At 43.7% G+C, this 24,900-nt stretch overlaps 1 protein-coding gene across 1 annotated transcript in view; it reads left to right on the top strand.

Annotated features, from left to right (window-relative positions):
- The window catches only part of TMEM182 (transmembrane protein 182), a 37,785-nt gene extending 16,708 nt beyond the window's left edge, over positions 1-21,077 (top strand). Inside the window, exons 4-5 of the mRNA XM_010991890.3 lie at positions 7,051-7,188; positions 20,486-21,077. Of these exons, the coding sequence (XP_010990192.1) occupies positions 7,051-7,188; positions 20,486-20,706 (359 nt within the window). The 3' untranslated portion in view covers positions 20,707-21,077. The remainder of the gene's footprint in view (positions 1-7,050; positions 7,189-20,485) is intronic.
- Positions 21,078-24,900: the final 3,823 nt, after the last annotated feature.

Here is a 24,900-nt window from a genome sequence, read left to right as displayed (position 1 = left end):
AAAGATGAAATAGGATGGTCATGAGGACCGAGGAGAGAACACCTGTAAAGGCGGCTCCAGAGGGACCCAGGAGTCCAGTGGTTCTCATCCTGGCAATGCATTCTATCTTCTAGGGGTTGCTTGTGCCCACCCTCAGAAACTCTGGTTGGTCTGGTTTGGAATCCTGGCTTGGGTGTGATGTTGAATCCCTGCAGGTGGCTCTGAAGCTCAGGCAGGGATGAGAGCCACAGTCCAGGCCTTCTTAGGCAGCAGGGGTCAGCAGAGGTCCTTGGAGCTGGAGGTGAATCTGGATGCTCACCTGGTCCCCTGTAGGAGGATATGAGTGGCTTTGTACACAGTCCCTCTGTAGGGAAGGACAAAGCTTTTCCCACTATCCCCTTAGGTTTGGTAGCTGGGCCCTGCAAATTAGATTGTAAGAAGACAGATTGACATAGGAAGGGTTTATGGTTATGGATGCATATGGAGGCCTTTATAGAAAAGCGAAGACCCAAAGAAGCAGAGAGGCCTGGGAACTTACACGCCTTTTAACAAAGAATGATGGACCTGGGGATGCGACAAGACAAAGGAAGAAGAGGTTTGGGTTTGGGTGGTAAATTGTGGGAAAGTGACTAGGAAATATACGTGAGAGAGACTAATGGGAGCTGGGTTAGTTTAGTGGGTGCGTCTGCAGACCCGTCTTGGTGCTAACTTGCTGTCTTCTTCGTGGCCATGAAAACCCTCTGGAATTCCTCATTTCTCAGAAGATTCTCCCTTCAGTCAGACAAGGGAAAGTCCTGGAAGGATTCCTCTCTGCCTGCATTCATTCTCATTTGCTTCCAAAATAATCCTTATCACAAACAGGCATATTTGGGGGTGGCCTCTTCTGACCCCTAAATCTTACCTCTGAGAGCCTTGGTTTCCTCACTACTGTGACCTTGGGGATGCCGCCGCCACCCCTACCTCCTTTCCTCAAAGCCATTCTGCCCAGTACCCCGCGTGCCCCGCTTCCTAGCCGCCTACCCTGCCAAGACCATTAGGAGGCGCAAACTGGACAATGACCATGGATGCCCTCCCCGATGTGAACACACCCACCTGCTTCAGGGGCTTCCCCAAGGTCACAGCCAGCAGGGGAGGAAGGAAGGAAGGTGAGGGCTCTGTTCCTCCTCCCCAAGGCACTTCTCCCCCTCGGCTGTTCCTTCACTGCCAGGTTTACAAGAGGTAAGTAAATAAACTCTGTTGGGTCTCTCAATGTTCTTTTTGTCCTGAAGAATCAATGGGCCGAGTAGAGCACGTAACTTGGCACGTCCCCGGCTGCGGGGCTCATGCTCGGGCGTGCAGTACAGCCTGTCCTTCTGCTGTGGAGAAGGCAGTCCTGTATTTTTAGACCTGCCCGACCTGCCAAGAGGAGAAGTGCGTGGGGACGCAGGGCTGGCCTGCTGGCCGGCGTGGCACCGGCGTCTTGCCTGGAGCTGTGGCAGCATGTGCTGGAGGCTGGCGTTTGCTGCCAGGATGGTGGGGGTGGCGGGTCTTGTTTTGGCTTCGTTTAGAAGGATTCCTAACACTTCGCAGTGTGTGTGCTTGAGGAGGTGTCGAAACAGAGGGTGAGCTTTCTGAACTAGCTCTGTGAGGTGTCTGAGACAGGATAGCAAGTTTTGAAAAATGAATAACACTTAAATTTATCTTTCAACTGCAGATGCAATATTTACATTTTTATAGACACAACAAAATAATTTATCAAAACACCACGAATTTGGAATTGTGATCCTTTGGATCGACTTCCCCTTCTGTACTCTGTATGAAGGAGGGTTTGTTGTGTAAACCAAAACATTAACAAAATCAAGACGAAATTTGCTAATATCTTAACGGAACAAACTGTTTTGGCATACAAAGGAAGAGCCATGAAGACAGCCTTTACTCTCGCTGGTTTCTGACCACCTGGAACAACAGAATCACGGCAGCTTATTTCACCTCCATCCCAGCTGCCCGGCATCAGCCCCGACTTGGCGGGGAACTGTAATTGCTGTAACAACTACCTGATGGGTTATCCTTGTTCTGTTCTCTTTTCCTGCCTGTTCACCTCGATCTAGTTTCAGGAGAGATATTCTGGTACAAATGTGGCTACACCATCTGATTACTGACCCACGGGGGCTCTGGAGGGCCAGTGTGATAAAGCAGTGGCTCTTACATATTTATTTATTTGATTTATTTATTTATGATTGAAGTCTAGTCAGTTTACAATGTGGTGTCCATTCCTGGTGCACAGCATCACGTTTCAGTCACACATGTACATACGTAATATTCCTTTTCATATTCTTTTTCATTATAGGTTACTACAAGTTATTGAATATAGTCCTCTGTGCTCTACAGTATAAACTCGTTGTTTATCTATTTTATATGTAGTAGTTTGAGTGGCATGTAAGGCCAGGGCTGCCTTCCTAGGTTCCCACTGTTGGACTGACCTTCCTCCTGCCTCCTGCCTCCGGAAACCCTGGGCACACGTAAAGGCCCAGCTCAACCATACCCGGTACAGGCGGCCTTCTCTCATGGCTGTCAGCCCTGACACAGGGGCCTCTCTGTGTGGCAGCCGTCTGGCTCCCTGACACTCTGTGCACCCCTCCGCTAGGGCGCTTAGCACACAGTGTAAAATTACTTGCTTTTCCCTCACTGGACTGGACTTAGGAGGGGAGGGTTCTGTCTTAGTCTAGCAGTTTTTGGTGCCTGGACCTGGAGAGCCATTGAAATATATTTGCTCAATTAAGTGGCTTCTGTTTGCCAGCAACTTGCCTGTTCACCAGGCGGGCTTGCTAGGGCCCTGCGTCGAGGTCCCTCGGGAGACACTGTTTGAGTTATTGGATGGATATGAGTGACTTGGAATGGGACTATTCTGAAATAATCCACAGTTAAAACTTCAGGCTGCTTTTACCCATCATCTGAACTAATGAGGTTTCTGTGCATTTTTATTGCCTTCTTAGTGGGAAAAAACACTGTAGGGTTTTATTTTTCTAGCCCTTTACATGGAATCTGGAACAGATGCCAGTTCTGCCGTTAGCCTCCTGTCTGTGTAATGTGCGCGCACACACACACACACACACACACACACGCGCACAGACACACGTGCACAGGCACACTCGTGCACATGCTGATGTGCACAATTAATAGTCCACTTTATTTCATGGCCATTTCTGTCCTGTCATTTGGGTGATTTGTGCATTTCCTATCTGAAGGATTCTTCTTTCTCCCTGTGTATTTATTTTTATGTATGTATGTATTTTTTTTTTACCAGTAGAACCTTGTTGTTTATTTTAGGTATGGAAGTTTGTATCTGCTAATCCCAGACTCCCATTTATCCCTCCCCCACCCCCGTGACGGATTCTTCGCAGATGTCTCCCTCCACTTCCTGTGTGTGTCGCTTGGAATCTGGCCTTCTGGGTACATCCTGAGACACACTGAGACATGAGATCCTTTGACACCTTGTTTGAATCTGAAATCTGAACTTGCAGTGCAGTTGAGACGCTTCGCGTTATGCGCGCTTTATGAATGCTCTGAGATGTCATGAATGCAGTTTGCATTCCATACTCTTATTTAACAAACCAGACTTGCTAATCACTTGATGTCTCTTTTGTCCATTAAAAAACCAAGATAGTCCTCAAATGAAAACCCGAAAATACTGTATATAGAAAACTATAAAAATACAAAATGTTATACTCCCACAGAATATATTGATATGACAGTTCAGTATACTGTGGGCTAATGATTTTCAATCAAACTCTACTAGAATGAAGTTACTAAGCAGATTGGCAGTGAGATTAATACGGTAAGGGTAAAAGTTTAATCAATTTAGGAAAATAAACAATAGTTCAGGAGAACCATTGCTATAATGTCCGTTATTAGACTAATTACTCATCCTCCTCCTCATTACAACACCCGACCAAGGACCGCTTTGCTAGGTCAATTCACCAATTTGTTTGGAATTAACAGAGCTTCACTGAAAACAGCAGTTAATTCTGGCCTTTCACAGATTCAGATGAAACTTTCCTTTAACTAATCCAAATGGTGGTGATACAGATTACATGTAAATCTATTTACATTGTAAGCCTTGCTTCCTGTTCTAAGGAATTAATGGAAATTCAATATTGTTTAAGTTGAGCTTTGAATTGTATTTAATGGTAGGCATGGATTTTTAGAGCTGTTCTCACTTAGACCTGTCCGAAGCATTCAGAGACAAAGCTTTGCAGTTTTTGTGGGCTCATATTAAGAACAAGGAAACAAATTAAGGATTCTCAGAGATACATTCCAGATCGAGGAGTTTTAAACAGTATAAACCACTAACATCTTTTAAAACTTGGAGTGTGTATATTAGAACTGAAAGCTGGTCCCCACCCTAGACCCGTGAGATTAATAGGTCTCCGCTTTGTGTCAACTGCATTGTTGACAAGAACGTTTTACTACAAAGTGTGTAATAATAATCGTAATAGTAAAGGCACTGAGTTCTTACCGCATGCAACTACTTTTCATGTATTTTCTCAGTCCTTACTATAGACTCACAAGAAGGATAGTGTTTTCCGAATCAGAAAACTGTGGTCTGTCAGAGTCACACAGTTAGTTAGTGGAGGGCCTCCATATCACATTTGACTTTCCAAAAACACATGCACTTCATTCACTTTATGTTGAAAATTCTCTGATGGCCTCAGTTTTGCTTCAGACAGTGAAAGAACTAGCTAATTCCAAGAGACATTTTTTCATTACAACTGAACATTTCAATTCTGGAACCAAAGTGTGCCGCATATGCAAACTAGGTAACATAGTTAGCTAAGAAACAGGAAGTTCCAAGGAATTTTAAGATAGGTTTAAAGTTGTGCAGTTTTGCATGTTGAAGCACAAGCAGAAAATAAAGCATGCGGTGACTGCAATGAGGAATTTCGCTTGGGAGCTATTTTCTGTGTGGTCACAACTCCAGGCAGCCAGGTTCCCCCTTCCCTCAAATACAAATCCGTTGCTCCTGCCTTTTACTGGAGAATATTAATTTGTTGTTTGAAAAGGCAACAGGGCTTCTCTTCTCTAAACCTCTCTAGATTTCTCCCACACCCTCAGCTTCTAGGGCCCCTCTCTCCAGTTTCTTTGAGTGGAAAGACTGGCTTCCTCCAAAGTTCTGTCCCCCTGTGCTGTGCAGAGGTCCATGCGGTGGCATCCGTACAGAGCAGCAGGGGACGAGGGAGGCATCAGCGGTGATCCCCATGCTCTTTGCATGGCTGGGTCTCTTCTGATTCTTCTGTCCGAAGGGTTGGGTCATCTTTGGGATGTTAAATGCCCACGCCTCCTCAGGGGTGGCAGTGCAGACCTAGGTTTACAGCTGGCCATGAAGCAGGACCAGGAAGATGGAAACGTGGGGGTCTCCACACACTCCGGCTTGCAGGGTCCCTGTCTTGCTTCTTTAGCCAGAATGATGGCCTTGACTAGGGATGGTGTGCTGTTTGACCCATTTACACAGCTCCCAATTTGTCTTGTCTACAGGCCAAATCCTGGATGAGAAAAAAAAAAAGAAAAAAACCCAGAAAAACCCCTTGTAGCTGAGTTGACCTTTCGTTAGGATTTGACTTTCCTCCTTAGTCCACTGGCTATTGTTCGCTTTCAGGCTCCTCAAGGCGGTTGTTTGCCATTTTGTCCAGCGTCGGTCATGACCAGAGGGTGGTCAGAAGGCAGGGGAACAGGCTCCTTTCCCAGACCAGCCCTTGCTAGTGCTCATCCCCCCGCATTCGCTGCAGAGCCGCCGGGACAGGCGCTGAAGTCGGTGAAGTGGAGGGAGATGTAAAACGGTGACCGCTGTGAGGCAGGAGAGCAGGCACTTGGCCCAGAGCCTTTCACTCTCTGCCCCTGTGCCGGAGCGGAGCCTCAGCGCAGCCGCAGGGACCCTCCGAGCCGGCAGGCCGGCGGCCTCTGCCCGCGAGCGGCCTTGCCATGGGAGGGGAAGCCTGCTTTCTGCTCCTGCCTTCAAACTGGGTTATTCACACGACAGTGTAAGCCTTTCCCATTTAACTGCAGGGATTGCTCGCCTCAATTTTCCATCTTCTCGTCCTCTTTTCTCTTAAAGATTCCGGTTGATTGATGTATGTATTTTTTATTTACCATGTGGGCTTATTGAGAAAATTCATTCTTTGCTTTTTATAGTTTCTGTACTTTCATGAAAAACTGCAATTTGATGAGTATGTTTCACTGAGCCGTCCATCATTTATGCATGAAGAAATTTATTTTAGTGTGTTAGCCTTTGGGAAATGATGAATTTAATAGATCAGTAATTATTCCACTCAAAAAAGATCATTAGAATTCCTATTTGATTACTATAAATCACCAAATCCACAATTTATTTATCAGCTGCATCCATTAATTCAGACTTGCTGGCCCTTGACTAAGAGACCACTATAACTTCTTATTTTAAAACTTCCTAAGAACAAGTACTAATAGAAAGTGGTATGCCTTAAATATATCTGATTTTAAAATCGCAGTCTGATAAAACTTTTTTTTTTTGGCTTTGCTTGACATCTTTATTACCTTAAGACTGTTATCTAATAGAGTCACAATCTAAATAGAAATGTGATTTTTTGTTAGGAGAGTGGGGTGATTATTAACAGCTTCTAAGGGATCACTGTGGTGTCAACATCTTGGCAGGAAGTAAGAGGCAGTGTTTGTGACTATGAATGCCTTTTTATGTCCTTGTCCGTTTGGTGTGAACACCTGTGTGTGTGACCCTTCTGGGAACTTGCTCAAGAGGAGTCTTTCTAGAACTTTAGGTGTTCCCACTTCTAAAATGGGTAATCTGGTTAGAAAAATGAGCACCCAGAGCACATTAAGCCTGTGCGTGGTGTCAGCACAGAGCACATGTAGACAGAAGCACCACTGAGTCCAAGGTTGTCTGCTGAGGCTTCCTTTTAGAGACAACTCAGGACCGCAGCCTGGGCCCCTGCTCAGCAGTGCTGGGGCTGAGATCAGGGGAGCGACGAGAGAGAAACTGCGACCGTCTGCTGTGTTCACAGTCTAAGCGTGTCTTTCTTTTCTCCTTTTCTCCCGGGTCTGCAGTTTACCGTGGCTTCTGGGCGGTCCTGATGCTTCTGGGGGTAGTTGCCGTGGTGACTGCAAGCTTTCTGATCATCTGTGCAGCCCCCTTCGCCAGCCACTTCCTCTATAAAGCCGGGGGAGGCTCCTATATTGCCGCAGGTACGTCTGGTGTGAAGCATGTGATTTCCAGCCATAGATTTCCTCCTTGTCTTCTGATTTTCCGCGTCTAGTTGCAGCGGTGAGGCTTCTAGTGCAGCAAGACGTTAATATTCACATACAGTGTTTCCTCCATGCTAACTATGCCACACGTTTCCAGGGACCTTCTGTCTCCCACTTGCTCCTTGTATCCCTGTTAGATGAACGAAGGCACTGGACTGGAAAGCTCTGCTCTGAGAGTCTTTTAATCTCTCTTATCCTATTAATTTTCCACCTGTAAAATGGGGGTTATAACATGTCCCTCTGGAATATCTGGACGTAGGTGAAGCTTTTTGCGTACTCTTAAAAAGGTAGCCCCCTTACGATATTACAGACCCTCATGATTTAGTTATTATTGGGAAAAAGCATCTTTTTCTATAACACTGTCATTCCATTTTCTTAATTGAGGTTCATGTGCATTATCTAAACACCTCTTCTTTGTAAAACCTGCATTTATTTTAGTCAGCTTTCTGGGTAGTCTTTCGAATTCCTGCTAAAATGGTTGTAGTACAAATAGGAAAATAATTGAATAGATGAGTCATGTGAATTTTGAGACTTTTTCACTTAATTAGGAAGTAAAAGCCAGAGCACTAACCTGAAAACACAAGCACAAGGTGTTTTGTAAACATAGTAATTCTGGGAATTTAGACAAACTTCAGCATGACTAAGACCAAACTGTCCCTGAGTATTTTGTATTGTGACACCAGGTAGGTAGGTCTCACGTGAGAGTGTGGTGACCGTGCAGGGCAGGGACGAGCGGACGGCTCTCCTGTCTTTATAATCCCTGCAGACACAGCGCACGCTGCTGCCCAGCGTCATTCAGTCAGCAGTCAGCTAACACGCAGTTCTCTTAGGCACCATTTGTGTGCAATATGGTGCTTAACTTTGCATAGAGAATAAAAAGAATAATCAGATTTAGATCCTCTGCTCAAAGAACTTCCAGACCCTCCCCCTACAAAACAACAACAACAAAAAGCAAAACCAACACTTGAGAACAACTACCAAGAACAAGGGCCCTGTTTGACCCATTCTTTCTTTCTTTTGTCCTTTGTTTCAACTCTTCTTCACTGAGTTTTCAGGGCCTTTATCAAAGGCCTGGATTTACCCACTTGAGCTCATAATTTTAAAAATAATTTAAAATAATTAAGATATAATTCACATACCACAAAATTTACCATTTAAAAATGTATAATGCAGTGTGTTTTAGGTACATTTCCAGAGTTGAGCAAAGATCACCACTATCTGACTCCAGAATATTTTTATCACATCACAAAGAAACCTCATTCTCTCCTCTCCTCCCCTCACTCCGTCCCTGAGAAACACAGATCTAGTTTCTGTCTCTGTGGGTTTGCTCTTCTGGACATTTGATACGTATGGTATCACACAACATGCGGCCTTTTATGCCTGGCTTCTTTCACGTAGATCTCATAACCGATCATCTCTCTTCTTCACTTCGTGATTCCATACGACCGAGTCAAGTCTCTTATATGCCTTAGAGCTGAGCATCCTCTTTACCAAATATTTTTTTTTCTCCCCTAAACTACATCCTTCCCTTGCTTCATTCAATGGTCTAGTTAAGGTGTGCATTTTCCCATGGTCTTCCCAGAAATAACAGTTCTCTGCTCAAATGTGTGAATATTTGTTTCTTCTTCTTCTTCTTTGGTTTTTAATCTTCTAAAATCTGTCAGTAAAGGGACCCTGTGCTGGCAGCAGTTTAGCGCCACCACTGTGGGCACCACTCAGACATGCTGTGATCCTGGCTTGGTCTTATTAGGTAACTGTGTTTGTGTGTGTGTGTGTGTGTGTGTGTGTGTTGTTTTTGAAAAAAAAAATTGGTTGGTCATTTTTCCAGTTTATAATTTGTTTGAGAAAAGGTAGTTTATCTAAAGAATTGTGTTTGGCTGAGGGCTTTGTAGGAAGAGGAAGCATCTGATTCGTACCCATATGCCTGTGACCAACAGATTTTCCTTTTTTGCTCAGTCTTCTTCTGCAGAGGGTGGGGCTGAGGCCCTCTTGGTTCAGGTCCTTATGAGAAAGCCAGCTGGGTTAGAAGTGTCCACGGAGTTCTGGGAGCCCATCCTGAGAGCCACTAAGCCAGGTGCTTATGAGGATACTGCTTCTCAAATCTGGCTCTTCATTTCCTTCATGGCCCAATTCTTTATTGCAGGACCGTTTATCTCCCAGGAACATAGAGACATATTCTGTTGGATGAGGTCAAAAAAAAAAAAAAAAGTTACTGTTTACTTTTTTTTATCAGTTTGGGCAGGAAAAGTAATGCCCTCAGGAATAACTAAAATTTACTGTCTAGTAGCAATTTCCACAATCTTCTAAAGCAGTTATGGGGCAAATAAATCATCCTTAAACCTGGGCAATACTGACAGAAGACCTTTTTAAATCTTTCAATTTTCTATTATTAAATCCCCCAGATAACGTTGACAGGCAACTAATTCTTTCAAAGTTGGAGACGGAAATGTACATACTGTTCTATACGAACACTAGGGAAATAGGTGCCGAACACCAGGTTTCTGGGCAGCCAAGACTGTTCTGTGCTGCATTTAATATGGAACTATGTGTGTAGTCATTACTGGGTTCAACTGGATTGACTTCATAATGCTTTCTTTGGTTAGATGTTACATTTTCAAGGTGAGGAGCTCTCATTCCAGGGCCTAGTACCCGCCAGATCTCTTTCTTCCGGGGGCTGGCCCCGCCGTTCCCTGCCCCGCTCTCTCCCTGTGCTGGCGCTCTGTGCGTGGGAGCAGGTGTGGCCCGGGCCCACAGTCGCTGTGGTAACCGCATCAATGCCACAAACAAGATTGGATGCTCTTTCTTTATTTGGGCAGATGGCCTTAAGACAGGGCAGAACCAAATTCCAAGTGGCCGTCGCTGGGCGTGTACATGCAAAAAGGCTCTCTTGGCATCAGCAGGGAGACTATTTCGGGGCACTCCGCGCAGGGCCCCGGCACGCTGGTGCCACAGCTGTCCGTGTGAGCAAGGGGTGGGGCACGGCTTTCCTCTCGTTGTGTCGACAGCTCAGAGCCAGGCTTGGAGGCCATATGCTGCCACTCCCTGCACTTGGGCAGACGCCTCCCCAGGCCGGCTGGCCGTGTGTTCCCCAGGGAAGTTCAGTTCTGGGCCAAGTGTATGGCCATCGTCAGGACGTATGACGCCCGAGTCTGTTTCAGCGAGTCTCACGCCACACCCCTCCGCTGCCTGAACAGTTGCTAAGGTTTCAGTGAACTTGTTAGTGTGGACTCTAGGAGAACTCAGAGACAAAGGACAGTCGTGTCTTCTCCGAACCCTGCGGTGTCAGGTGTGACGGGAGAGACGCGGGAAGGCGTGACGTTGCAGAATGTTTGAATTACGTGGAGGAAATAATTGTACAGCTGAATATTCCTAATGCCCAGGCGAAGCGACGTCAGGACAGGCGCCAAGCCTGAATGGGACTCGGGAGCACGAGACTAGTGATGGGGTCTGGATGCGCTGAGACACTGACATTGGCTGATAAGCCACAAAAGCTGGGAGTTAGTAGTTTACCAGCATCCCGGGGTAGAAAGATTGTCCTTCCATAGTTGAAATCACCTTTTCAGAATGACAAACTGAGATTACATTTTTCTGCTGAATGTAGAGCTGGACAGAGTCTCACCTGGGTAGAGGGGCCTGGACAGCTTCTTGGCTTAATGCCTTGTTAGAGTCTCACGTTGTGAGACCACACAGACATCTTGCACAACAGAGGAACCGAGCAGCCCACACTCCAGGCACAGGATGTGCTGGCCAAAGGGAAGGACACCTTTGCAATGTGAGTCGTCCTTTGGAACGTGATGGAGGCAGTGCTGGGGCCTGACTCCTGCCCCAGTCTGTGACCACAGGGTGTTCTTTGCCCAGACAGCTATTTCACAAGCTGCTGTTGGTCACTAGGGACAGAGCGGAGTGAACTGGGGTGAACTGTGTAAACCCTCTACCGAGTGGGGCAGACGGCCTGAGCACATCATTCTGTGGCTCAGCGCTGGTCCTTCTGGACTAGGGACAGTGCTTTCTAAGAATACAGGGGCAGGGACCCCTCTTAAAAACGGAAGGAAGGGAAGTAAGTGAAGATGAAGGAATGTAACATTCTTGTATCTAGAGGGTTGTACTGACTGAGAAGGAAGTTGGATTTGTGGTTGGTTTTCCTTCCTCCTTTCAGAAGACCAGTAGATTTTGTGGCAGCTCATCATAAGCCACACTCATTTCCACACGAGATAAGATAACTGTGATGGATGCCTAATACAAGAGAGTTTTTAGTCTTAATCCTGGAAAAATAGCTCAGAGAAGCCGAGGGACATATTTCAGACATTGTTTCCTTTGTCTGAGACCAAACACACAGGAGGCGTTGCGGGTTGTGCCTGGCTCCTTGCGTCTTCCTCCAGGTAAAGCCAAGCACGGCAGCAGTCGGAGCAGAAGAGCACGTGGAGGAACCAGAAGACGGAGAGCAGGACGGGATTGGGCGGGACTGCTGATGGCCTGGAGGCAGGCGTGCTAGACTTGCAGGCCCACACATCTCCCCGCTTGCACCTGCTGTCCCCACGCCCATACGCTGTAAACAGCCACTGACCCGGGAGAGGCAAAGGGGGCTTCGGTGTGAGGACAACGGGCCTGGAGGGCCAGCGAGTGCGTGCCTGGGTGGGCGGCCTTCCCAGAGTGTCTGTGTCTGCCTTAGCGTGCGAGAAGTGGGCTTTCGGGTCAAAAGCATAACCGCCCAGCATGGAACCGGATATTTCACCCAGGGCTGGGACTTCAACTTTATATTCAGAGCTCTGGTTTGTTGGAGGTGGGCGGTTGAAAGAAAAAAGGATTAACTGAAACTATGCGCTACTGATGTATCCGCCAGATGTACTTCTGCAGCAGAACTAGTGTCTCTTATTTTCATGAAATGCAGAACGGCTGCTTGCATTTCGTTTTTGCTCAATGCAAAGGCTTAGGTACACAGACCTGCCTTCTAAGCAGGAACGGAAGAACTGGTCACGCTTATATTTTTGAAACTGCCTACTTTGCACACTTGATTGGCGCCTTCAGTTGTCATATTTGGGAATTTATCTAGGAAAATTACTGTGTTGGATGCTGCTACTATTACAATGTGGAATTTTAATGTCCTGGATCTGACATTTTTTTAAGTGCTAGAGTAAGTCAGCCTTGGTTAATATTAAGCAAGAAGGAGCTGAGAAGAGCTTTTATTTACAAAAGTATTTTAAAGTCTTATGACTTTTCTTTCTGAGATACTTCTTTGAAAGTATTTTGTTTATTTGTATATTATTTTCCCCGTATTGCTTATCAGTTGAAATGCGTGTAACAGGCTGTTAGGATCAGGTTTGTCCTAACTTGGTTTTGAATGGAGCACCGATCTGGTAAACACAGGCACACCTCAGAGAGATTGCAGGTTCCCTTCCAGACCCACTTGCTACACGGGAACCTATTAACGTACAATAGTGTTGTGTCCAAAAACTGTCCTTACCTTAATTTAAAAATACTTTATTGCTAAAAAGTGCTAATCATCTTTGGAGCCTTCAGCAAGGTGTAATCTTTTTATAATAGTAACATTAAAGATGATTGATTGCAGATCACCATAACAAATACAATAATAATGGAAAAGGTTGAAATATTGTGAGAATTAACAAAGTGTGTGACACAGAGACACAAAGTGAGCAAATGCTGTTGGAAAAATGGTGCCAGCAGACTTGCTCGAAGCAGGGCAGCCACAAACTTTTGATTCACTGAAAATCATGATATCTGAGATGTGCAGTGAAGCCAAGTGCAGTGCAGTGAGGCCTGCCGGAGATGGCACCACAGTGAGGAGACAGGTCCCCAGAGGAGAATTCCCGGTGGGGCACGTCACACCCAGTGTGGTGCGTCTCTGGCATCTGGGGCAGATGAGGGCACGGGAGGGAGGGCAGTGGAGGAGGAGGGAGGAGACAGGGCGATTCTCTGCGGGGGCCGTCATGTCCCAGCCTCCAGCCCAGCCTGGGCTCCCCGCGCGTCCTGGCTGGATACCATGTGGATCGTCTGGGCTCTGCTCCCACCCAGACAGATCTTGGAGGTGAGAGGCCTACTCAGTCATCGCTTTGGTGGGACTTTTCTGAAAAAACTCAAACTTAAAACTTGAATAAATGCTCCCGCCACCCCCTTGAAAATTGTATCTGAGCCGTTTTTCTTAGAACTAGAGCAATGGGCCTGGCAAACGAATGCCTCCACTCACACGACATATTATTGTGGGGATGATGCATCTCGACCCCGCAGGGGAGTCTTCAGCTGTGTTGGGTGACACGACTCTTTCTGGCCTGTGAGTAGGATCTCTGGTCTGGCATTCATTTTGCCACGCGGAAGGGCAGAGTGTGTTTCCATCTGCTTGCTTCTTTTCCAGAGTAGGTGTATCATTAACATCTACTGTTTGCTCAGTGCTGGAAGGGGTTTAATTTCTTTGCAAATATTTTTTTTTATTCCCCTCTCTTCCCCTAAACAGCCGTTTCGCTGAAAAACAGCTATTAGTGAGTAGGGTAAGGCACATCGGTCTCTTTACTAAATTATGTTATGCATTTTCTGAGGCCGTTTTTCCCCTTTATACTTGCTTGTGTAGGAGAGACAGGCACGTTGGGTATAGATTCACCTCAGTGATCAGATCAACATAGAAAGAACTTTTACTTCCCATAACTGAGGGCTGTTGGGGAGGGCAGGAGGCTTGCTTGACCGGACCGTAAGCCCCGGTCTGAAGTCGCCTGATGTCCTTTCCACAACGTCCCAGATGGACTGTGACGGGACGGGTGCCACCTGGTGGAGAATCCCAGCGGGACACGGGCAGACACATGTGAGGCATTGGCCCTCACTTCTCTCCCGGAATCTCAGAGCTGCGAGTCCCTGTGACAAGTGTATTCTCTTGCCTCTGGGCCAGTCCTGAAACAGCCCAGTTACCTGAGAAGCTCTGACAGTTTAGAAGACTTCAGAGAATAATATTTGCCATCCACAAGCAAGAGCTGCTACCAAAGCTTAATAATTTAAGTAGCCAGTGGTTGTTATGTGCTTGCCCTGTTCCAGGCAGCATGCTAAGCACTTTACCTCCGTTAGTTCTGCTGTCTGTGATGGGCACTTGTGCTGTCTCTGTTTTATAAATGAAGGAACGGAGACAGAGACGTAAGAGACTCACTCAAGGTTCCTCAGCTAAGAAAGTGCAGAGCTTTCTAGACAGTAAACCTAGAAACAGGGCAGACAGATTCCAGGCTGGTGCCTTTCAACCACTGAGTACTTCCTGAAACTCAGTTGCTGTGAGTAGACGCTTTCTTGGTGTTATATGAAACTCTGCTTTTCAGATTAAACCCCTAATTACTTGTAGAGGTGGGCAACCCCCATGGTCATCCTCTATTAATAATTGTTTCTCATGGGAGTGCAGAGTATTGAATATACAGGATGTTTAATGCCTAAAATTATAATGCCAATCTAAGAAATAATAAATATTTGAAAGATCCAGTAGATGACAGACATTTATAGATTGGCTGACTAGATTAAAAACATGAGGCCAGGAAATGAAAGGGAAGAGGCAGTTCATGTATTTGGGAGTGAGTGTGATGAGGTGAGGGCAGCAATGAAAGTCTGGAAATCAGGTAAACGTGATGACAGTACATATTCATGAGACTATCACTGTGTAAGTTATTCAGGCTGTCTCAGAGAACTGGAGGAAAGTCAGTGGGAAGTGGGTCCGAGAAAATGAAGGATGGAGATCATCCAAGAGGGTTTATGATGGGCTATTATGCGTTAGTAGTTCTACAACTTCTGAACTGTGATATGTAAAAGTGAGCATAGCTTAATTATAAGAGAAAGCAATGCATGTGAATTTAAAGAAGAATGAACTATTACAAAAATACAAGTTAAATTATTTTTAAGAACTTCTAGTTTATTTTCTCAGAAAAATTAATTTTTAATGAACGAAATATGTAATATATACAAGTAATATATACTAATTTGAAAGTATATGACAAAATAGTGACAAGTATTACTCTTTAGAAAATGTAGAATTGGCATATTTTCCTTTCCCCATTATTTAATGTTTAGAAAAAAATATGTATACACTTTGACTCCGGATGGTCCTGTGAGGTTAGATTCAGCCTGCACGAATGCCCATGCCTCCTCCTTTGGCATGACGCGTAGGGCTTCTTGGGAGTTGAGAAAGGCCTCAAACCTTGTAATTTTTAAGATTCCTAGCATATTAAGCGTTAATACATGTCAAAACTGGTTTGCATGTATTATGGATTTTTTTAAGTGTTTCCATTTGATACATCAGTGTTCCATGCTTTTAAAATATATGTATCAAAGCAACAACCCTACACATAACTTAATTTGCAGATATTATCCGAAGTCTTGTATAAATATTGAGCTCAAATCAAATAATCCTAATGAACCCCAGTGTCATCTGTATCATGAGGGGCCATTTGTAACTAATTTTTATGTGACCTTTGTTTCAAAAAATGCTTTCCAACTTGAAAATGTTGCAGAAAAATGTGTTACAGCTCAGTTGTGACAGCAACCAGGATCCGGGCAAGAGACCAAGCAGCACTTGGAGAGTTGGAGAACTCAGGTTTATTATGCCAGCAGGCCCAGAGGAGTTAACACTCCAAGTTCTGGACCCCATCTGTAGGTTTACACAGGCCTTTATAGGCTGCCAGTTTTACACTTTGCAACATCATATGCAAATAAAGTATAACAGAAGTTGACCAACCAGGAACAAGCTTTGTAGAAATAGACCAATCAGGAGTGACCTCCATGCAAATGAAGTACTACAAATGGACCAATCAGAAGTTAGGGAAGTGGACCAATCAGAAGTAAGAGTAATAACCAATCAGGAGTGAAGGAAATAACCATTCAGAAGTGAGCTCAGGGAACCAATAGAATTTTAGGGGTAAGTAAGCCATTTCAGAGGCAAAAAGTGAGATAGAGCCTCTGGGCCAGGGAACGAGATGGTGCCGGCAGGAGAGTAGTTGCCCTGCTTGGGGGTTCTGCCGGTCCTTTTATGGGGCTTGCCACCTCAAAACCATGACATTTGTAAGAGAAAATATGCAAAACACCAAGCTCGAATGGCTCCTCCCCCTCTGCCAGTAAAGGAGACCCAGCATGTTCTCAATGTGACTTAATGACTTATCTGTGGCTTTACCATGATCACAAATCTTGGACTTTGTGGTCATATTTTGATTATGCTTCCAGTGAGCTATTTTATGAATTTTTGTTGGACTTCAAAAATACGAATGATAAAATTCAACTGGAAATTGATTATGCTTTCAAAATGTACAACTAATTTAAATATAACTTTGTTTTAAACAAATTATTACCTGAATATTAGTAATATTTTCTATTCCCACTAAAATCCCTGTGGCAGGTGGGTTTGAAATACAACTCATTACTCAAGACAGTTACTGCTTATGTATTTATGAATGAGGATCCTAAGGTATCAAGGGGTAGTAATTAAGATTTTTCTGTAGTATTGTTATTGCCCCAAAGGAGGCTCTTCACTTGGTAGGCGGACCAAATCAGTAATCCTGCTGTTCACTACTGGTCACAATAGCCCACCAGAAGATGTGTCTTTCTGGGCCTATGAACACACAGATCTCCTCCCACCCTCACCCTCCAACATGTGCACTTTTCAACACACGTAGCACAGACTTCCACCACACTTCTTTTGAGTCATTCATTTTGTTTCCTGTTTTGAAATGTTTGCAAACTTACATAGAAATTGCAAGTCCCTTCACCCAGAGGTTCCATTCAAGTTTTGCTAATTTTCCCAATAATGTCTTTAATAGCAAAAAAATCCAGTCCCAGAATAATGCTTTGCATTTAGATGTGTCATTGGAGTATCCATCAAACCAGAAAAAATCCTTCTTTGACTTTCATGAGCTTAGCCCTGTTGAAGATTACGGGCCTGTGATTTTCTAGAATGTTCCTGAATTGGTTTGTCTGATGCTTCCTCATGATTGGATTTGGGCTTTGTTCACTTTTTGCTGCGGTGTCGTAGCAGAGATGCTGTGTTCTTTGCACTGCATCTCATGAAGCGGTAAGTGAGATCAGTTTGTCAGGTTTCTTTAGTATGAAGTTACTAGTTTTTTCTTTACAACTAAGAAGTGTTTCGTGGGAAGAGACTTTGAGCCTGTGTAAATATTTATTTCTCATCTAAATTTCATCCACTAGTTTTAGCATCCATTTTTGTTTCTTGCCTGAATTAATGGTTACTCAAGTGATTGCCAAGCGGTGATTCCTTGTGCAGCTATTCCGTCCGCACTGTAAGCTAGCATTCTCTAATGAAATGCGTTCCCTTCTCCCACTTACTTGTTCACTGGCTTGTTATTCTCTGTGGTCTCATGGATTCCTGTTTATTTAGTGAGATATAATGGACCTCTGTCATTATTTGTCAGACAGTCAAATGTTGTCAGAATTAACGAGGGGGAGCCCCATCAAGCTGGCTTGTGAAATGCCCACATTATTCTTTGAGTGCGTCTGCACTTTTTTGTGTAACGTGATGTTCCAGGCTCATCTTGTGGTTTCTGTCCCGGCCTGGATTCAGCTGTCTCACAGAGACAGTTCCTGCTGTTTAGAAGCCAAGGTCTGGATGCTTGGTGTGCTTGCTGCTGGCTATGATGGTTTTGTTGCTCTCAGAGTGTCTCAGGCAGAGAGCCAGAAATATGTCTAGTTGTATACACACACCGAAGTGTCTTTTAAAACATGCATGCTTTTACTTCTATATTCACTCATTTATCTACCTAAAGCCATAGCTTCACACAGATGCATTCAGTTCTAAGCAAACATCATAGAGTTCATTCCAGCTTTCCCCCTCCTCAAATCTGTAATTCCCTTTTCAGGTGGTGGAGGACCTGACTCCAGTTAATCTCAATATGTGTACTTACTTGATCCATCTAGCTGTAAGTAAGAGTCTCCTGACTCTTATTTTGGCCACTTACTTCATGTAGGCCCCCATCATAAATTCTTGCTGCCATGGCAGCTAAACCATTGGCCTTTGATGTAAATACTTTCCCCATGTTTGTTAGTTCACTTTCCTTCTGTCTGTCTGTCTGCACACACACATACACACACACAGACATACACATGTATGTGTAAAACACTGGCGATTTACTGGGTAGAGAAACTAGAAAAACGCTGTTTTACCCTAGGAGTATGATCATGAGCTGATCTGATAGGAATTAAATGGACCACATCTCCAGTTAGTGAGCAAGCTGAAGATGGTGGTGATAGAAACAACTGTTCTTCCTTGCTTTCAGGCTGTAACTGCTCTTCAGATAGCAGCAATATTTAAATAGAAGTGAATTCTTTCTTGCTAAGGATCACCTACATGACGACCTGCAACATTTTTTAAAAATACTCTAAATTCAGTAATGAATTTTGTAATTTTTGAAAAAATGTGTATATGACTACTGGTTTTTCACAAAAGAAATATTTTTTAAACAAAAATACCTGAAAGCACAAGATTTACATAATGCAAGGGAGATGAAAAAACATATCCACAAATAATAAGAAAGGTTTGCAATATGTTTGCATAAGGCAAATGGTATGCAAATAACTAAGCCAAACCTTTCCATTAGCAGAGCACGCTGTCTGTGTATTTTCTGGAAAAATGTACAGAAATGCACAGAGTTGCTAGACAACACATGGCCTCGGCATATTGTTGTCAGAGTCTGAGGTACGGCTGAGGGCTTTGCTCGCCGGCTACGTCTTTACTGTCTCTCTGGGATGTGGCTGTTATTTTGCAGTGAAATTGCTCCCTTCTGTGCCCCGGCATTTGCATTTACATTACAGACCACAGAGTGAAGGGTGCCTCGTGTGAGTGAAGCATTGCTGCTGGCTCTCCGCAGCTCTGTGGCTTGTATCAGGAGGAGGAGCGAGTTTCAGCTCCGATGGTGACCCACCTCGACACGTGTATGAGCCCTTCTCCCGTGTTTACTTCTCAGGATTCTTTACGAAACTGATGACCCGAGCGAGGGGACATCCTAAATGCCGTCGGAGCACAGTTCACTCCAGAAGGGTGACTGATGGCCAGGCTTGTGAAAGCAGCTCTCTCCTGCCCACGTCCCTCAGCCTCCGCTCCTGCTCACAGGGCCATGTGACCTTCCAGACAGGCTGGCAGTTAGGATGTGGAGATTTTTTACCTGATGGTTCAGGTTGTTGATTTAAAGAGTGAAATAGATCTTTGGCGAGTTTGAATTGGACAAATAGCAAATGACCTCAAGTATTTTTTGCTTCGGGACAAATTTGTGAGTGGGGACCTGTCACTCACTCACCGGGGAATCAGCTTAGCGGACTCCTCGGGGTCCCTGGCTCCGCGCAGCCGTACCTCCTTCTGTTATTACAGTGACAGTCGCGTGGAAAAGAGTGTGCTTGGTAGTGTTCTCACATTTCTGCATTCATAAAGCTCTTCTGTCTTATTGCTTGTTAAGGGTCCAACACCCTGATTCTTGGTCTACTGTTACAATTCCAATGGTATTTTTGAATAGGGGGTTGCAGTTACACTGAACTTGTGGATAAATTTCGGTGTTGTCTTCTAATTAGTCATTAAGCATTTCCCCTCTGGCCTCCCTCCCTGTCTTTTTCCTTCCTTTCTTTTGTTTAATAAGGCTCTTGATCTCAAACCTGAGGTTTTCTATTCCACAGAATCTATTTTAAAGAATCACGTATATTCTTTTACATCAGTTCAGTGCTTTCATCTCTGTCTGGTACTGACTTGGCTGCTATTTTCATTGCCATATTTAACTGCAGCACTAGTTAGTTGTGTTAAAATAATATGACAATAGAAAGACTGGAGCTGAATATCCGCTGTGGTTGTACGTCTTTAATACTGGGGGTCAATAGTCCCAACTTCATGAGTGTATTGTACACATTGAAAGAAATAATTCTTACAGTGCTTGTCACACACCAGGCATAAAGATGGGTAAATGTTAGAAAATAAATTCTGCGAGGTAGGGATCTTTGTAATGTTCACAAGCACCTAGTACCATGCCTGGCACACAGTGAGTGCCCGATAAATGCCTGTCAGCTGCCACCACTGTCCTTCTGCAGCTATCGTCCTCATCTCAGTGCTCTGGAAATTACAGAATAGTGACGTGATAAAAGGACTCACACACAGCAGGTGATTTAGCTAGGACTGTGCTTTGAGAGCCGTATCCTCAAGCATGCGGTTGGTCTGATCTAGCATTCTTGGCCACACGTCTTCAGAAAGGCTAAAGGTCTTATGTTCTGTCCTCCGCAGGCATCCTGTTCTCCCTGGTGGTGATGCTGTATGTCATCTGGGTCCAGGCAGTGGCCGACATGGAAAGCTACAAAAACATGAAAATGAAGGACTGCTCAGATTTCACCCCTTCTGTGCTGTATGGCTGGTCATTTTTTCTGGCCCCCGCGGGGATATTCTTTTCTCTGCTAGCTGGATTGCTGTTTCTAGTTGTTGGACGGCATATTCAGATACATCACTAATCAAACTGTTGCCACCAATATTTTCCTGAGAGATTTAAAAACACAGCATTTTTAAAAATTTTGTTTCCATGATCCCAGCACGGAATGAGTTGACCTAAGTTTTTGGTTGCTGTTTGAGTTAACTTTTTACTTGTGATTTTTCTCTAATAAGAGGGTCCCAGAATCTATCCGGACGCCAGTGTGCTTCCATCTTATTTAAGTGCTTTCAAGAATCTAGTTCTTTAGGGAGCAGGTAACATGGGCCCCCCTTTTGCTGCACATGGTAGAGTCCATGTGGGTAACAAAGGTCTGATAGCAGCGTAACCACATCACCTGGGGCAGATCATGGTTTGATTTAAGCCTCCTTCTTGGCATTCACTTCTGCTGCTATTAGACAAAAAAAATTCTTTGGAGAACAACTAAGAACAGAAAACAAATGTTGTCAGAGAGTTGACTCCATTTCTTCTCCACACGTGTGGCTATCCACGTGCGCGTGTGCTGACTCCTGTGAGCAGGTCATTCGTTGTTTAAAACCAGACAGCGCTCGCTCTTGTGCAGGAGCCGTGTAAATCCATCAGGGAAAATGGGCCACTTCGACACTAACGTGTTACTCCACTTTCTTACCAAAGTTAAGTTCGGTTACCTGAGTGTATTCACTTAATTGTGCATGCTTGTGTAATTCTTAAACAATATTTAAAAATAGCAAATCTGTACACCAAATCACATATAATGCAGATTGAATTTTTATGAACTTAAAGTGGGTTAATTGAAGATGTAATATGGTCGAAGATATATCAAAACCAAGTGCCTTTGCTATGTACATAATTCTATGTGATATTTTAAAATTTCCACTTAAAAATTAGATTGCTAATATGTTCAGCATGTGAAAATTTATTGATGAGATGTGCTTTTAATATGCACTGGTTATAAACTTTCAGAATACTTCCAGATGAGGATAATAATAGCCTTGCTTTATTAAAGACTATGAAATACTAACTTTTCTCAAGATCTTATGGGTTTGTAGGTGGGTGTGTGGGGTGGGAATGACTCTTCATTATTTACTAGAGTAGACAGTTTGCATATCAAAGATGTTTGTTTGGCACTGATTTTGATTGAAATCAAATCCATCTGAGAAGCTGAGGTTGTATTTTGCATTTTGGAAGCCTCCTGATGGAGGAGTTGCACGTTAGTGGAGGGACGGAGGACCTGCGTGGTGTGCGGACTGTGTTCCAGGTGCAGCATGCAGCTCCACAGCTGTTGTGAACACCGGAGGCCTGTCTCGGAGGCACATTGCAGGGTGACCCCCTAGAAGACGCTGGGGGCCAGAGGTGCTGTGGTTTTCATCCCCTGATGGGGAGATTGCCTGTCTCTTCTCTGCACATCTCGCAGTTTCCATTAAACCTTGTTTCAGTGGGGGGCGCTTTGGAGCAAGGGTGAAGATCTGAGGTGTCTACAGATCACAAGGGCGTTTATGGGGTTAGTGACAGGACTTGCCTGTTTAAAAACAAAGAGCTTCAGGGGTTTGACTGGTTTCTCAAGCTGTTTCGATTCTGTCAAACGTTTTGATGGTCCTTTCCTTTGTCTTTTTCTATCTCATTGTTATATTGCTTCATTTGTTTCTTTGCTTTTGCCTTGATTATTAGAAAAATAATTATGGGTTGTTACGCATATTGACTAAGCCATGACATGCTAGTAAGTTTTCCAGATGACGCTAGATGTATGTGATTAGTTCATACCATCTGTAAATACCATTCCTTTTTGTAGAACTTCGGAATGGAGCCTTTTTCTAGTGTATTATATGTCATTTAAATTTCACATGCAACCTGCTTTTAGTAAAGATTTGAATATTTGTAGTTTTCAGATGGTTAATCTTACTTTCTAATACTTATGCGCCTACCGTATATTTATCATAAGGCAATTGGCTGAATATTTGATGTACGTGACAACTTTACACAGATCCGCACTTTGGAAGTATTTCATAGTTGTAAGGCATTGGTCACATTCATGCAAACGCATTTTCTGATCTATCTTACCAGCGATCTACGGGAGAAAGAAAGGTAAGTTGTGTTTACTATGTCACTGGGTAAAATACACTTAAAAACAGCAGACATACATTCTGTTAACAGCCTTCTATCTGATTTGAGATAGTATGTTTCCTTTTATTTCTCTATTTGGTGTGCTGGTGAATTTTTTTCAAAAGCTTCCAAACAAAGTGTTAAAATCTTTAAGAGGGTCGATTTTTCATCGTAAGGTTTCAGTTCAACAAATAAGATACCTTTTTGGTGACGCTCTAGGAAGAGTGGGGTGAGAGGACCGTGAGCTGTGCCCTTGGACTTCAGCGGAGGCTGTGATCTCTCCACTTCGTGTTCGCCCAGTAGGGTTAGTTCAAGTGCGCAGCAGGGAGCACACACATTGAAACTGCCTGGAAAAACCCTGCAGAGGTGCTGAATGAAGGTGCTCCACTTGGGGTTGAGTGTAGGACTTGAAATAACACTGTTAGCTGTGCTCTTACTGGTCACTGGCCACTTTTATGACTAATCTATGAAATATATTCAATTTAAAGATTAAGTCCACTCAGTGTATGTGTGTATATATGATAGAAGAGGTGTCAGTATTGGTAATTATCTATCTGTCTGTCATATGTGTGTGTGTGGTGTTCATAAGTTTGGGTAGAAAGAGATAAACTGAATAATGGAAATCAAAATATTTGAGAAGCAAATTTTTTAGGAATTTAGTTTCTCAGGGATAGTGGCATAGTTGTGTTTCATGGGTGGGCTCTACCAGGACTGGGGGCTCATACAAAAGAAATGAAGTAGACACTAAATTTGTGTTGATTGTCTGGGGAGTTAAACTTGGGAAACATTTCTTAGTGATGATCAAGTGTAGGCAGAGAAATTCCAACAAAAACCTCAGACTAGAATGTATTAGATGAGTTAAAACCCAAGGAGGCTGGGGAAATAGTTCACATCATACATATTGTCATAAACATAAACTAAACCAAGGAGCATTTACTCTGATTAGCAGGGAAAGAGGAAAGAAAAAACCCATTTAGAGCTTGGAGTTTCTGAACCGGCTAACTGAAGCAGGGCTCTCCCTTTGGGACCATTCAGCTCAGCCTGGGCCAGTCCGTGGGGGTGGGAAGTGTTGGAGAGATCAAGTCTGAAATGACAGTGAAGATACGAAGGCCTCTTCTGGCTTTCGAAGGGTCATTTTTTTCCCCTTGTGTGCAGCTATGACTTTGAAAATTAAAGGGGCTATTGGACAGTTGAACTTTGTAAAATGATCCACCTTTGGATGTAAAGAATCATATGATATATCTAATAATTCTGTTGTGTGCGTGTGTGTGTGTGTGTGTGTGTGTGTAGAAGAGAGAGCGTGTGTGTAGAGAGAGAAAGAGGGTGAGTTGTCTCTCAGTCCATCTGTGTCTGCAGGGGATTTGTTGCAGGATTCTTACAGGTACCAAAATCCGAGGGTGTTCAGTCCCTCATATAAAATAGTGTAGTATTTGCATATAACCTACATATATCCTCCTGTGTACTTTATTTTTTTTAATTTTTCAATGTTCTTTTAAAATTTTTTATGTATACATGCATTTATTTTCATATTCTTTTTCATTAAAGGTTATTACAAGATATTGAATATACTTCACTGTGCTGTACAGAAGAAATTTGTTTTTTATCTATTTTTATATATAGTGGTTAACATTTACAAACCTCAAACTCCCAAATTTATCCCTTCCCACCCCCTTCCCCCCATAACCATAAGATTGTTTACTATGTTAAATCATCTCAAGATTACTTTTAATACCTAATACAATGTAGATGCTGTGTAAACAGTTGTCAGCATGGCAAATTCAAGTTTTGCTTTTTGGAACTTTCTGAAATATATTTTTTTGAATATTTTAAATCCTTGGTTGAATCTGTGGGTGTGGAGCTGGCAGATATGGGGGGCCAATTATAAGGTATCTGTAAGTATCCATAAGGTATCTGTAAGTCAGTAAATTAGAGTGATTTTTAATTCTTCAAGTGATGATTTTTCTGGTTCTCACAAATGACAACAGTCATCTAAATTGGCTTTATGAAATAAGTATGGCAGAAGTATTGGCATCCTTCATTACTCCTGAGTATTGTGTGGATAGCTTAGGGGGGACAGGGCTCACTGGAAAAAATAAAGACGTTTACTGTTCCATTCTTTTGGGTATCTAGAAGTTCACGG

Source organism: Camelus dromedarius, chromosome 33 (assembly GCF_036321535.1).
Source record: "Camelus dromedarius isolate mCamDro1 chromosome 33, mCamDro1.pat, whole genome shotgun sequence".
In the NCBI taxonomy this organism is placed as follows: domain Eukaryota; kingdom Metazoa; phylum Chordata; class Mammalia; order Artiodactyla; family Camelidae; genus Camelus; species Camelus dromedarius.
Note: the sequence above shows the minus strand (reverse complement) of the source record. Positions and strands in the feature narration are given on the sequence as shown.